Genomic DNA, 15643 nt, shown 5'->3' with positions numbered 1-15643 from the left:
ATATTGTATTATGTGCTATGGAGGGAGAATATACATGAGAATTTAGTCCTTTCCTCTAAGGAGCTTATTTTTATCTTAAATCAGGAGATTGCACACATTACCTATAACATGAACAATATTATCTGAGATAAATATTGCCACTTTGGGACAACAAAATTATGCCAGAACATTGTACATTACAAATTGCCAGATAATGGTCCAGAAGGCGATGGGTAAAACTCACCATGAGTTGGCTTCTTGGTCCAGTCTGTTCTACCAGGGGGAACAAGACCTCAGCCCGGCTGCTGTACAGGCAGAAGGAGCCTTCTCAGTTGACTGTTAAAATGAGAAATAAGTGCCCGCAATGAGTTTCCCTCCCCCAGGAGACATGGCTCCAGACATCCCTCCAGCTTTGCATGGCTCTCTGCAGGTTTCACTCCCTCCTGAGTTCAAAGCGTCACGTCCATCACCATTTTGGTTTTGTGTGCTTCAATCTCCCCTGAGCAAATCTCTCCCCCAGCCACTGCCGACCTGCTCCCTGGGCTGCCCTCTCCCAAGGTACCAAATTTTATTTTTGCTAGTGCTTTAGTTACAAAGTTGCATGGATCTCGAGGGGTCTGCCCCGACTCTATTTTTCCCATAAGCCTTATTTTTAGTACGCGATTTTGTAGAATACAAGATTTTTCAGGAACAAGTCCACTGAATTAAAGTGCAAATGCCTATTTTTCTGATAATTATAGTGGACCAGTTTCTGAATTAAGGACATTGCAAGCATAATACAAGAAACACCTAAGGCAATTTAATAAAATTGGACTTTGTCCTTTTTTCCCTAAAAGCAGACCACCTCATCATCCAGTTTCATTAGTCATTTCTCCTAGGTTTTCCTTTTAAGGCAGTACATAACTTTCCATTTCCTAATCTTCGTCTGGAAATATATAAACTGAGGTAAGCTGATAAAGTTGAATGAAGGTGATCCACACACCCTTTTAGATACTTGTGTATAGTGGTAGTGATGTTTGGATAGGGAGATTAATAAGGCCTGAAACACAGGTGCCTAGCTCCCTTTTTCCTAAAAAGGACCAGTTGAGTAGAAAGCTGTGCTAGAAAAGAGTTCCAGATTATCTGGAATTAGCTGTATGAAAGCTATTTCATATCTTCGTCCGTGTTCTGATCTTCTAAATTTGGGAATAACAAGGTTGGCCCCGTCTCGTGGGGATAAAGTTTCATATGAAATTACTGGAAAGTGTAAGTGGCTTCATTATCTGCTTTCATTCCGGTTGCATCTTTAACCATAGAACAAAATTGAGCAGGTATTTGTGAAAGTTCTAATACTTTCATTAACACTAGGCGGTCCAACTCACAGCTCCGCCAAATTGCCACTGCCTTTGTCCTCTTTGAGTTTAGCACCTACTCAATCCCAAACTGCCGTATTAAAGCCAGTCGGCACTATTTCTGAGTGAGCGTGTGCTCAGCATTTAAATCACAGACCTCAAAATGAAGGCAACCTTGGTCACAGAAAAAAGAGCCAAGGCCCAGCCCCACTGTTCAGCGCATTTCAGAACAGAGAAATGCAGTGGTTTGAGAAATAAGATAGAGCACTGGCTTTCCCATTCTAAATTTGAATTCTAGAAATATACAGTACAAATTTAAAATGTTTAATATGACCCATAATGTATATAAGTTCAGAGGTATTCTTGAATTTGTTTTCTTTTCCTTCACTTTATATATGTTACTGAGGACATATGTAAAAAGATTTTTCTAAGCAGCTTACATATGATATAATGTCAAAGAAGGCATTCCTTAAGAACGAAATGAAAGCAAGTAGCTCTTAAAACGTTTAATTTTTTGGTATATCTCAAATGGTACTTGAAAAATATTCTTAGGAAATGTGTGTTGCTATCTCTACAGCCACGAAGTCCTGTGAGACCGATATTGCGTGGTTACACAAAAGCAGATTCCATTTTCTCTGTTCTCCAACCTGGAATAGGATTGTATTATGAATGTATAAGATTCCTCAGAGCAAAATTGAATTTGTATGATGTATTATCGTTTTACCAGGTACTACAAAATGGTTATATGTAGTCAGAATCCAAAATTCTACTCCTCATGGGTAAACTGACCCTGAAAAGAGAAATGTCAACATGAGTAAGAAGCATTTAGTGAACATCCAGACTAAAAAAAAAAAAAAAAAAAGAAAAATTAGTTTGTGTGTTGACCTTGGAGAAAGGCACTAAAATGAATAATTTAAAAGATGACATAGCGCTAATACACTAGTGCTCATTCCTATGCCCCAAGCTATACAGATGGGAGAAATTTTCCATTTTCTTACTTTTTTTGAGGCAAAAGTGCTGAGTAATGGTTTTAGGAACACTGAGTGGTTATGGGTTATGGCTTGTATATCGAATGCTTACCGAGTGAGGAAATCCATGAAACCACAGAATCTGTGGTGGCACAGGACGGCTGCCCCCTCGTGTAGAGGCCGTACTCCATCCAATCACAAGATCCCAGGATATTCTGTACTTGGAAGCTCCTGACCACACTTATTCATGGCCCCATTAACCACTTTTGGCTGGGCATGGCCCTAATTAAGAAAGGGGCCTCTCAGACTTGAACAGGCCTGTGAGTCACTTGACAAACTGACTGAAGTGCAGATTCTGATTCTGTACGTCTGGGGAGGGCCTGAGAGTCTGCATTTCAGACAAACTCCTGCTAGGGCTGCTGCTCTGGGACCACACTGAGTGATGAGGATTTAGATTTATCAGTTTTTCCTACCTCATGACAATAGGAAAAAGCATGGAAGAGAAATCGTTTTGCAAAGGTTACAGTTGCAAGGGAACACTTTTCCATGTGTCCCAATGTGACTATGGATAAAGGAATAAGGGAATCCCCTGGTGGTGCAGTGGTTAGGACTCCGAGCTCTCACTGCTGAGGGCCTGGGTTCAATCCCTGGTCAGGGAACTAAGATCCCACAAGACAAAAAAAAAAAAAAGAATAAGACAGTTCTTATATCACGTCCTTAATCACCTCAAGCAGGCTGTTGTCTATGAGAAGCTATAGAATTAGCACATCTTCTGAAATTTCCAATGAGTCAGGATTTTTATAAAAGAGTATTACTCATGATCGATGTACCTTGTTTTACAATAACATGAATTTAAAATCTGAACCCCTAACAAAAATTTCAGAATGAACCCCTTTACTTTTCCTAAAGGACACAATAGATCGAGTTCTGAAACACTCACTCCGAAGATCAGGCCTGCTAAGACAGAATTTATCCCTGTGCTTCCACGCAAGTGCGCAGAAGACTTCTCATTTATTGATTGATTCATTCACTTATTAAGTATCATAAAATTAAAACCATTCTTTAATCCCACTACCCAGAGACATTCACTGTTGGCCTTAGCTATTCACAAAAAGTCATCACAGTATAATGTGTGTTATAAATTACTCAGGCTTCTCAACTTCCTCCTTTATTTCAAGAAAGTATCTAAAGCTTTATGCTACTACACAGAACCAGCCAACGTAGGTTTCTAAGAGAATGTCTTACATTTCTGAAAACAATGATTTATACGTTAAAAAATGTTGGGCAGTTTTCTACACTATCCCTTTAGTGTTTCAGTATCTGTCATGTGTAAAGGGATTAGAAATTGTGTTTTTCTGATTTAAATTAAGTTTGAGAACTATGGGGATAACTGTCAACAAATGGGCACCATATATTCTTTATTAAAAACCTGAATATCCTCTTGGGTAAGTTTTCTATTTTGAAAGCTATCTCAGACTTCATTCAGTAGACCTAAGAGTCCAAAAGTTTAAAAAGTAATTGTTTAAAAGGAGAGCAAGACCATTTAAGTAATTTTTATTAGGCCTACATTAAGATGCTCAATTCCCCAGTGTAATAAAAATAAGAAAGAAAAATGAGTTCATCTATCACAAGTATATACCCTAGATTTTTGTTTAGATCCCATCTGGGTGTGTATATGTAGTAATTAGGAATATACAAGATGGTTTATTTCAAGGTGACAATAATAATAAAGTTCAAATGTACTTGTTTTATTCCCTTTTCTTTCTCCTCATTCCATGTGAAGGAACCTTACTCTTTTCAATAGAAAGAAGAAATGTCCCTAGAACAAAGAATGAGTGGAAAGGAAAGAGATGGTTGGGATCACCAAAAATCTTTGTCAAACTTTAACAAATGTATTACTAGAAAAATGAATGTTGATATGTTGACTTAATTCCCAGCTGGAGGAGAAAGTAATCCCATCTCTTTATGTCATGCTTACTTCTTAGCCTGTTGTTTATTTATTATGATTATAATTAGTATAAAAATGCTTTATTTAAAATGAATTTAACTATGCCTTGGAAGGATTTTGTAATACAATATTAAAAATTTGTAATTTGTAATTACAAATACTTGTAATTAATACAAGTTAATTTAGCCAATAGAGAGAAATACAGTGAGTGTTTTTAGTTTTATGCTTATGATACAAAAGTATAGTGATTCGATTTTAATGATATCCCTCCCCTAAATAGTCCATATATTCCTAATACTGTCACTCAGTAGCATTTTATTTTATTTTATTTTATTATTTTTTTATTTATTTATATTTTTGGCTGTGTTGGGTCTTCGTTTCTGTGCGAGGGCTTTCTCCAGTTGCGGAAAGCGGGGGCCACTCTTCGTCGCGGTGCGCGGGCCTCTCACTATCGCGGCCTCTGTTATTGCGGAGCACAGGCTCCAGACGCGCAGGCTCAGTAGTTGTGGCTCACGGGCCTAGTTGCTCTGCGGCATGTGGGATCTTCCCAGACCAGGGCTCGAACCCGTGTCCCCTGCATTGGCAGGCAGACTCTCAACAACTGCGCCACCAGGGAAGCCCCTGTGCCTGCCTTTTTTGCATTGCATATAACACGTAACATATTCTTGACACACTCTGCTTCTGGGCCTCTTTTCTTGAATGAATCAGAAGGAGCGTGAACGAGTGAGTAACAAATAGAATTGGGTAAACAGAATCTCACTTACCTGTAAAATGGAAACAATACCTGTTTACCGATTATCACTCAGTAAATGGTGGTGGCCTGTGACTCCGAAGAACGTCATGGCTACTGAGAAACTGCTCTTCTGATGGTCACAAATGCCACCATCGTCTCACAAACAAAATAAGAATTTTATATGAGGAAGAAATAGTCAGACTTGGGCTATTCAACAATAAGAAGGCCAAGGTCATGCCCTCACTTCCCTTGGCATATCCGTTTAACATCTTCGCCACCTTATCACACTGCCATTACTCTCAGAAAGACTCCCTTGGGGGCACATAGGAAATATTTGCTGGTGTGTTCTGAGTGAAAATATGGAATGCCTTAAGTACCTTTCACATAAGCTGACCATTTCTAGATTTAAACAAGAGGTTGAATAGATTTAAGGGAGTTTTCTGAATTGTCACGTTGCAAAACAATACTTTCTTTTATTTTATTTTTTTCAGTTTTTATTTTCTATTGGAGTATGGTTGATCAACAGTGTTATGTTAGTTTCAGGTCTACAGCAAAGTGATTCAGTTATGCATTTACGTGTATCTATTTTTTTTCAAATTCTTTTCCTATTTATGTTATTACAGGATATTGAGCAAAGTTCCCTGTGCTATACAGTAGGTCCTTGTTGGTTATCTGTTTCAAATATAGCAGTGTGTACATTGTCAATCCCGAACAATGCCTTCAACAGAGAATGGGATCTTATTGGAGAGAGGAGCTAAAGAAGTCATTAGATATTTTAAATATGGTTTTGAGTCATTGTAGAAACAGCCTGAGGTCAGGCTCTAAATTATTATCACTTTTCGTATTGCTACAGGGGCATAACAAGATAACCTGTCTCAAGAAAACTGAGTCTGCAGGGCCTAATTATTTGCTTCTTTCGGAAAGCTATATCATTTACCTCTGTGGTGGTTCTGACCTATAATTATCACCTTCTTTGTTATGGTACTTAAGGACTCCAACTGATTTGCCCATCCTCCTGGTGGTGATTTGACTGGTGATGAAGTGTTTACTTACATTCCTTCACTGAAAAGAGCTTTCTCACCACACTGAGGCACAGGTAGCAGTGACTGATAGCAAAGTACCACTGCACATTTTTTCCCAAAGATTAGGTAATGAGCAGGTGTGATCATGATTCCAGCGTGAAACAACTTGAAAGACAGCCTCTTATTCAAAAACATTAAGAACTATAACAACCGTCTTCTGAAGGCATCTTGGTCCCTCTCTAAATGATGGCAATCGTAGAGCAATTAAAACAAAGTTCTATGACTTTTAACATGACAGATAAGATGTTTTTGTTTGCTACTATTAGCATTCTTTTTCTTCATAGCGGGACAAAATCAAATTATAAAAATATATATACATATATACATGTATGTATATAAAATCTCTCTATGTAGATCATTCTTTGCATAAAGAGTTTAAACTTTGAGTCGGTAGTAAACACACACATGTGTTATGACGTCCTTTTAAGAACAGTCATTCTGGAAAAAGTATTTCAAAAGAAATGTAAAAATGAAATAAAAAATGATTCCCAAGCTTTTTAGGCTACATCTGTTCATTCTGATGAGTGCCTTCAGCCTCGTGATGTTGCCAAATATGCCAATAACAAGTGAAACCTGTCTCAGGTGCTATTCCTAAAAACTTCTGGAGTTTTGAGGGGAAAAAGAAAAAAAGCTTTAAAATATCTATTCATCTTTATTTTTTAAATTGTAATTGCTAGGAATTCCTAGCTACCAAAATATTGATGTAATGTAATTACATTTTTAATCAATGAATTTTGTTCATGATAAAGTTTCTTACCATGTTTGATTTGTTCCCTTTGGTTCAAAACTGGTTAGTTTGTTTCCTCATGGGTGTGTATTTTCTCCTCTTAGAAAGCGGTCGACCTTTCTGTCTGAGTGGCGTAAAAGAAAGGTCTCTTTGGAAAGCAAGAGATGTGCTTTGCAAGCTACGAAATCGCTAGATTTCATTCCAATATTGATTTGCAACCGAAATGCACTCTTGACGGTTGTCTTTTGATGCAGACCTCTGATGCCTGAGGAATGCAGGGCCACGGTCCAGCCTGCCCAGACCCTGACCTCGGAGTGCTCCCGGCTCTGTCGGAACGGCTACTGCGCGCCTACAGGAAAGTGCTGCTGCAATCCCGGATGGGAAGGGGACTGGTGCAGAGTCGGTTAGTGTTCCTTCTGCTGGGGGTGGGGGGGGCGGGATGGGGCCTGCAAGCACTTGACGTTAGTTACTTCTTCTAGAACGACCTCGTGTTCAAAACTGTAGCTGTTTACAATAGTAATGCGTGGTCTGTTTCTGAACTTGCACCTGAAATCGTTGCCATTTTCCTACTGGAAACAGTTCACGTGTATAAGTTCATCATAAACATAATCGAGTTCTTTCACAAAGTCACACGTGAAAACAGCCCAACTGGATCATCCCTGTGGACTCTCAGTCCTGGGTTTGAGCTTTCACACCAGCCAATGACCTGGTGCTTGCAAAGCCCCTTTCCGAGTGCCAGCATTTTCCAGACACTCCGTAAAGGCCCTCCCTAAACTTGCTGCTTGCTTTCTTGCTGCAGCGTGCGAAAAACAGGGGTTTTCAGTGGGTGTTTTTATAGAAAAGGGGAAAATGCAGTTATCTAGAGGCATATAATGAGATTTTTCCATTCTTTTTGCCACTGCCTTGTGGACCATCAGGTGGGTGTGGAGCTGCTCAGAGAGCAAATGAGATTCATTCCAAGGTTATTCTATCCTTTCACTTGCGACTTCCGCAGATACATGCAATCGCGTTTAAATTCTACTTGGTGTGAAGTAAGACAATTAGATTAATTTAGATACCTAGAGTTTAAGATGTGTATATTGAAAGTACATTTTCAACAACCAGCATATACATATTACTTGCAAAAGATTTTGATCTCTGCTATTTCAAATATTAAAGTATCTCTTCTTGCCAAAGAAAATTCAAGTCCCATATTAATATTTAACAGTATCCTTAATTCATAAATGCCTTCTTTCTTTATTCTAAACATGTATTTGTTTCAAAAAATTATAACCATACCTCGTTTACCTCATATATTGTCAAAATAAAGTAGACATTTAAAGTCACAGAGACAGTATCCATTTGAAGCTTAAATTGCTTCAGCACTAATAATATTACGCGATTGATTGATATCATGGTTACATATCTAGGAAAAAGCCATCATAACTGAAACTCAGCAGAAATTAAGTAATTACATTATTTTTTTAAAATGCTTATATTCTATTGACCCATTCTGTCTCCTTTTTCATCAGTTGGCCAAAAAATGAGAAGCAGTGTTTAAATGCAATAATATTCTAATTCCTGATGATATATCTTCCCTCTGCTTCCTTCTATGCTTGACAATATCTATTCTCTCTGCTTTTACGTGGTGTCCATTCTGTCTTATTCCTTACTTATATTTTGCCTAACCTTTTAAGTCACCTCAAGTCATCAGATAACAAATATTTATTGAGTGCCTGCTAGTAACAGTACGTTAAACTGAGGGTAAACATAATTTTGAATATAGGCGGCTTAATACATTCCATAATAGATATTAATAATGATATATGATATAAATGAAAGTTTATAAGCAGGGGTCCCCAACCTCCGGGCCACAGACTGGTACTGGTACCAGTCTGTGGCCTGTTAGGAACCGGGCCACACAGTAGGAGGTGAGCGGCAGGTGAGCGAGTGATGCTTCATCTGTATTTACAGCCGCTCCCCATCACTCGCATTACCACCTGAACTTCGCCTCCTGTCAGATCAGCAGTGGTATTAGATTCTCATAGGAGCATGAACCCTACTGTGAACTGCCCATGCGAGGGATCTGGGTTGCACACTCCTTATGAGCATCTAATGCCTGATGATCTGAGGTGGAGCTGAGGCGGTGATGCTAGCGCTGGGGAGCGGCTGCAAATACAGATTATCATTAGCAGAGAGGTTTGACTGCACAGAGACCATAATAAATCAATTGCTTGCAGACTCATATCAAAATTCTATCAGTGAGTGGCAAGTGAAAACAAGCTCAGGGCTCCCACTGACTCTGCATTATAGTGAGTTGTATAATTATTTCATTATATATTATAATGTAATAATAATAGAAATAAAGTGCACAATAAATGTAATGCACTTGAATCATCCCGAAACCATCCCCCCACCCCGGTCCATGGAAAAACTGTCTTCCACGAAACTGGTCCCTGGTGCGAAAAAGGTTGGGGATGTGGGGCTTCCCTGGTGGCGCAGTGGTTGAGAGTCTGCCTGCCAATGCAGCGGACACGGGTTCGAGCCCTGGTCTGGGAGGATCCCACGTGCCGCGGAGCAGCTGGGCCCGTGAGCCACAACTACTGAGCCTGCGCGTCTGGAGCCTGTGCTCCGCAACAGGAGAGGCCGTGATAGTGAGAGGCCCGCACACTGTGATGAAGAGTGGCCCCCACTTGCCACAACTAGAGAAAGCCCTCGCAAAAAAAAAAAAAAAAAAAAAAAAAAAAAAAAAAGGTTGGGGATGGCTGTCATAAAGTACTTTAATCTTTCCACTAAATCAACTAAATACTTTGAATATATAAGAGAAACCAGAACTATTTTATTAAAGTAATATATTTGTGGTATTTTTGACCCAAGTAAGAACTTTTGACCCAAGTAAGAACTTTATTCATATACTGACATAGTTTGCTCATCTCCCACAAATTTAAAAGACTATTTTGGTCTATTTTCTCCCTGTTCTTTCTTTCCCATATATCAGCCACAGACCCCTGGATTTTGATTAACGCCCTGGAAAAGGTTATAATAACTCTGTCCCCTAAAATTATAAGGACATTTATTCAAGGAAATTGATTCTGTCTACAATGGCTGCACACCTCAGATTCATCCTATCAGTAAGAGACAATTAAGTTATATACCCAATTTTATGTCTCCATCTCATTTTAGCAATAAACCTTTACATTCCCTACCTATTTTATAGTGGTAAACGTTCTTTTCTGAAGCAATCCTGCTCTATAGAGCAGCCCTGTAAAGGATTGCTCAGAACGTCTTTCACTGGGCAACTGCACTGACCCCAAGAAGGGGGCTTCAGGGTGTAATCAGAAAGGGGCATATGCACTACATCCCCTGCGAACAAGGAAAGGGAGGAATCCACGTGGTGGATCCTCCCTCCAACCAAAATCAAAAACTGACCATTTCTTTTTTTTTTTTAAACTCTAGTGTTTTTTTTTTTAATTAATTAATTTACTTATTTATTTTTGGCTGCGTTGGATCTTCGCTGCTGCAGGCGGGCCCTCTCCAGTTGCGGCAAGCGGGGGTCACTCCCTGCCGCGGTGCACGGGCCTCCCATCGCGGTGGCCTCTCCCGTTGCGGAGCACAGGCTCCAGGCGTGCAGGCCTCAGCAGTTGTGACACGTGGGCTTAGCAGCTGTGGCTCGCGGGCTCCAGAGTGCAGGCTCAGCAGCTGTGGCGCACGGGCCCAGCTGCTCCGCGGCATGTGGGATCCTCCCGGACCAGGGCTCGAACCCGTGTCCCCTGCATTGGCAGGCGGATTCTTAACCACTGCACCACAGGGGAAGCCCAAAAAACTGACCCTTTCTTGACGTTACATTGGTGATGCTCCAGCCACTGGGCCTTTGTCTCTGGCCGCGCCCTTCGCACTGTGAGGTCCTACCCCAGAGGGACGGAAACAGAGCGGTACTTGGCAGGCCCTGTGTTGGAGATGCCCTAGGGAAGCAGAGGTTTTAAAGAACTGAAATCCTCGTTTTACATAAAGTCAGTTCTGCAAGGGATTGAAATTGTTTCCCATCATCTGGATGATCCGCTTCTCTCGAAATGTCTCCCACCGTCTGTTGCGTTCTGGCCCCCAGAAGCCTGAAAGCCTTCTTTCTTTGTACTTATTAACTTTGGGATCATTTTGGGACTGGCTTCATCCTCCTTTCCCTCCGTTCCCTTACTCGTCAGATATTTATTGGCCTCATACTCAGTGCTGTTTCCGACTTACAGAATGGAGTGTGATTTTATTGCTCTTTTTTTTTCTCCCAGCGAAATGTGAGCCAGCATGTCGCCACGGCGGTGTCTGTGTTAGACCCAACAAGTGCCTCTGTAAAAAGGGATATCTTGGTCCTCAGTGTGAACAAGTGGACGGAAACCTCCGCAGAGTGACCAGGGCAGGTATTCTTGATCAGATCATTGACATGACATCTTATTTGCTGGATCTAACGAGTTACATTGTATAGTTTCTGGGACTGTTTGACTATTCCTTTCCAATGGGCATTTATTTTTTATCCTGTCATTAAAAAGAACGACTGTTATCCTGCTACACACTCCTGTGATTTCATTTTCTTTGATTAATTTAAAAGTCATTTCCAGAAATGTGCAGACCCTGTGTGTGTATATAGGCACGTTTGTTCACATATGCACGTACGCACACACACTCACAACCCCCGTGAGTGTGGTTGCGTAACAGATGGGTTTTTTTAAATGTATATTTCCTTGTGTGGAGTAATTTCCCCAGAAATTCCATTGTAAATTGATAACAGAATTTTTATGTCACCAGAAGAGATTATTTGCCTTCCCAGGAATTTTCTGTCTGTAATCACTAAAGTCAACTTCAACGGAGTTTTAAAACATTACTGTGCAATCTGATGGATTGAATTTTAAAAGGCCATATTTTTATATTAAAGGACTATACTACGAGAGAATGTTTCAGAGCTCCCTGATGAATTTCTAAGTGGGCAACTTGATATAAAATTGTAATCTACATTTTTATCAGTGTATCCAATTGCAGAATGTTAACGCACTTACCTTTTTATTGGCAGAGAAATCTGGTTACTCTAGCTTAATTTCAAGATTGTTTTCAAATTAAATCATAATGGCAAAGTCTAAAACCAATCTTCCTAAAAGGTCTGCTTTTATTGTATAGTTTATTTAACAATAGGCACTGGGTTTGTGTTACATATTTATATTTTTTATTTTATTTTTATAATATAGACATCACCTAGATGAAACACCTTTACCCTGTCCTGTAAAATACTAAAGTTACATTTTTCACCAACTTAATTGGAAAGAAGGGGAGTGAGAAAGCAAACAGTCTTTAATGTGCTGAGGATCTAATCTAGCAGTGTATCCTTGTGCCAACATGTAATCATTACCGACGGATGAAAAAGCAAGAAAACAGCCACTCCTTATAAAATTCCAGCATTAAACCTTTGTAAAGTGCTTTTCACCATAGCAAGACTGTCAGAGTATATGTGATGGGAACGTTGCAGGTTTCACCCTGAATCGCCTCACTGGAAAAGAGTTCACTCGTTTTTAACAAATCTTGCCTGTGTAAGCTGTCACTTGTACAAATTTTTAATATGATCATTCCTGCCAAATATGACTTTTAATGTATACATTCCTTTGGAACTCAGTGAAAATCCTCTCTGGTTCATTTATGAATAAATTTCCTGTAAATGTTCTGTTCGGGTTTTTCAAGAAATGCCACGTTCTAAGTTAAACTGCAAGAAGTCTGGTACACGTTTTTCTTCATGGTTTTTGAGGCCATCCTGCCACGTTTGGATTATAACGAAATTATTAGGCCTCTTTGCCCCACTGAACAAACATCGACTCATGACATGTGGGCACCTACTATAGGTTGCCCTTCTCTAAACATCTGTTTCTCCAGAATCTAAATTGTAGAGCAGGACAGATTATACAGCACAGACTGACTTCCCAAACCTGCTCCTTACCTTTACAAAAAGGAGCCTCGATTTCAAAAATAAACAAAATCTTGTAACTAATATTTGTCTATTGTTTTCAAGCGAGAGATTTGCAAATAAAGCACAGTGAGAAACCACAACATAGAAAGGTTGGTTAAGTACTCTGCTCTTGTCTCCCATATATGATTACTTAAGTTTCAAGTGACCTCATGCCCAATGGAAATGGGTTGACAAATCTTGGTGCAGTGCTTAGGGAACAATAGCCTGCATTAAAAAATGCATGCATAATTTTGCACAATTTAGATTTCAATTGACGGTCTATTCAAAGAAGTCTCAGGATTAAATGAGCATGGAGACCAAATTGCCCTCTTACCCCAGAAAAGGGGTGGTCCCTTCTAGTCACACGAACACTTCATTGGCCCAACAGTGTGACAAATCTTGCAGTGAACCCTGTACTAGCCCACATCTGTAGGTTAATAGCAGTCTTTTGTCCTCTTTGCTTTCTCTTCATAGCCCTTTTACTGAATTCCATCACAGAAAGTTTTACAATTAAAAAAAAATGTCCTGACAACCATTTTTGTAAATGGACCTTAACCATCTCATCGTCCCTTATTCAACGTGGGTGACATTCACAAAATGTGAACTTCTTGTGAGGGAGCCAGCTGTCTAAATCTGTCAAATTGTGCAGTTTTATTACACATTCTCCTGTACATAGTTTCACTGAAAACAATAAGGATACTGCTATATATTCAGCCAAATCTGAAAACGCCCAGCATTTCTTCTTACATCTTTAATCTCTCCATCTTTTCCAAAAGAATCTTTCCAAAAGAAATGGTGTTCTATTGCCATTTGTTCTCCTATTTAAAAATATCTAGATTAAATTCATCAGACCCAGCTTTTTTTATACAGCCCTTTCACAAGTGAAAGAGTTTCAAATGACTTAGAAAAACATATGTACCCCAGGTATCATTGCCTTTTCTATTGTGAGTCATTAGAATAACAGATAAAAATCTTCCAAAAAGAAAATCGCAAGATCCAGGGATATTAAACCCCAGCAAAGACAGTCATTGGAGTCATTTCTCTCTGTTCTTAGGAGAGAAGTAACTAGCAATGGCTAATTAATAGCTACCTTTTTAAAACTCAGTGGTCATTTCAAAAAATCTTTTGACCTTTCCTTTCAAGTAGATTTTTAAAATATGTAACTGGAGAATGATCTTAATAATTCATGATGAGAGGCAAGTAAGAATTGGTTAAAAAGTATGAGCTAGGGAAAAATGATTGTTTCATCACACGAATGGTAACATCTACTTGGTTCAAAAAACACATAATCAAAATGGAAGAAAATGTCCTTGGTATGGATACAAATGTGTGAGATAAAGATAAAATAAAGAAACAGAAAAATGTAGATTATTATCCCTTTTTCCATTCTAGAGCTTAAGCTTTGGGTATCAATTTAATGTGAAATGCTGTTACGGTAGTTTTAAAGAGTTGGGAAAAAACTTTCTGCCACTGCTTCTGCCAAACTCTTGCTCTGGTTAATAGAACTTCGTTTTCTTGCTAGTTATTTAAGGTAATGAGAAGATAACTGAATTGGCACATCATTAAAGTGGAAAGAAGGGAAGATTTAAGAAACTTGAGTGATGATAAAAAGTGCTTCCATTCGTACCTTTCTTCTTGGAATTTCCTTTCAATGTGGCTATTGTAAAATATATCTTTTATTTTATCACAAAGAACACTCAGAAGTTTTCTCAGGTTAACAGACTATCTCATAAAGAAAGAGCAAAGAAACCTACCTACACATGCAACATATACATACAACCTAAATAGAAAACCATTCTCTTTTTCATTTACATACTTCAGAGCAGGCACTTCTTCTCTATTTATTTCTTTGAAAATAATTACATGATAATGTACTAATAATGTTTAACATTTTTGTGATGTTGTTTTTATCTCCAAATCATAAACTATACAAGAAGCCTACTAGGTTTAGGACTTAAGGTTAGATGCTACATCTAGGGACTTTTAAAGAACACATTAATTTAAACTTTTATTAGTCTAACTTTTTTAGTTTGGAAACATAAAAGAGAAACCAAACCTAAATTTTTAAGAGGAAACTAAGGTATATCATAGGCATTTGTAGTTGGCTGATCAAAAAATTAGAGTTTCTGGGTGTCTCTATAGAACGTTACCTGAGATATCTATCTTTCTTTTTCTGTTTCTCTGTCTTTTTGCGTCCCCACCCCCATGTATCCCTCTTCCTCGTAACTTCTCTCTTCTCTATTTCTATTGGTTCTGACTAAACAGACATGTCTTCAGTACACCCATAATAAAGATACCCTGGGGCAGGTTGCTATTGATTTTGCTGGTTATGATCTTTTCTTTAGTTTCCTGAAAACACCTTCTCCTAGTACCACATTTGCTCAGATGCTATATCATAAAGAACAGTAGACAAATAAGAACATACTAGACTGACCTATTACAATCGTTGAAAGAAGTAACAAAAAGCGTAAATGACTCCCAGCCTGGATGTCCCAGCTCAGCTGGGGTTCCATCTTGGATGCTGAAAAGAATATCCCCAGTCAAGAGAGCGCAAGTTAACAGTAGGGAAAGTTAGTAGCTATTTCCTATTCAAGCGACCACCACCTTGGTGGAGTCTATTTTAAATAAGACTATCCGAAATTGATGAGGAAAAAATAAGTAGTTCCTCAACGGAGACTTCAGAATCTTCTTTCCCCACCCTTGAGACTTGAACTTGCAGAGAACTCAGACCAAAGTTCCATGCCCAGAAAATGTACCTATTTCTTTATTACCCACAGGAAGTTAGTGGGCCTGTTACTGTGACTACTGGCAACACATTTAGAAAGTTCTTCATTAGAATATCCTAAAGAAATAGATGTTTGCTCTCTTACTTTCTTTCTCGTCATCACACCAACACAAATCAGTCGTACCTATAATAAT

General features: G+C 39.0%; 1 protein-coding gene across 2 annotated transcripts in view; it reads left to right on the top strand.

Moving 5' to 3' along the window:
* HHIP (hedgehog interacting protein) overlaps nucleotides 1-11996 on the top strand; it is an 87307-nt gene extending 75311 nt beyond the window's left edge. The window contains exons 12-14 of one of the 2 annotated variants that reach the window (XM_061191633.1): nucleotides 7023-7171; nucleotides 11028-11156; nucleotides 11976-11996. In XM_061191633.1, the coding sequence (XP_061047616.1) occupies nucleotides 7023-7171; nucleotides 11028-11156; nucleotides 11976-11986 (289 nt within the window). In that variant the 3' untranslated portion in view covers nucleotides 11987-11996. Of the gene's footprint in view, nucleotides 1-7022; nucleotides 7172-11027; nucleotides 11246-11975 lie in introns of those variants that run through there. The other variant, XM_061191632.1, reaches the window with a different exon arrangement.
* The last annotated feature ends 3647 nt before the right edge of the window (nucleotides 11997-15643 follow it).

Source organism: Eubalaena glacialis, chromosome 5 (genome assembly GCF_028564815.1).
Source record: "Eubalaena glacialis isolate mEubGla1 chromosome 5, mEubGla1.1.hap2.+ XY, whole genome shotgun sequence".
Classification (NCBI taxonomy): Eukaryota; Metazoa; Chordata; class Mammalia; order Artiodactyla; family Balaenidae; genus Eubalaena; species Eubalaena glacialis.
Note: the sequence above shows the minus strand (reverse complement) of the source record. Positions and strands in the feature narration are given on the sequence as shown.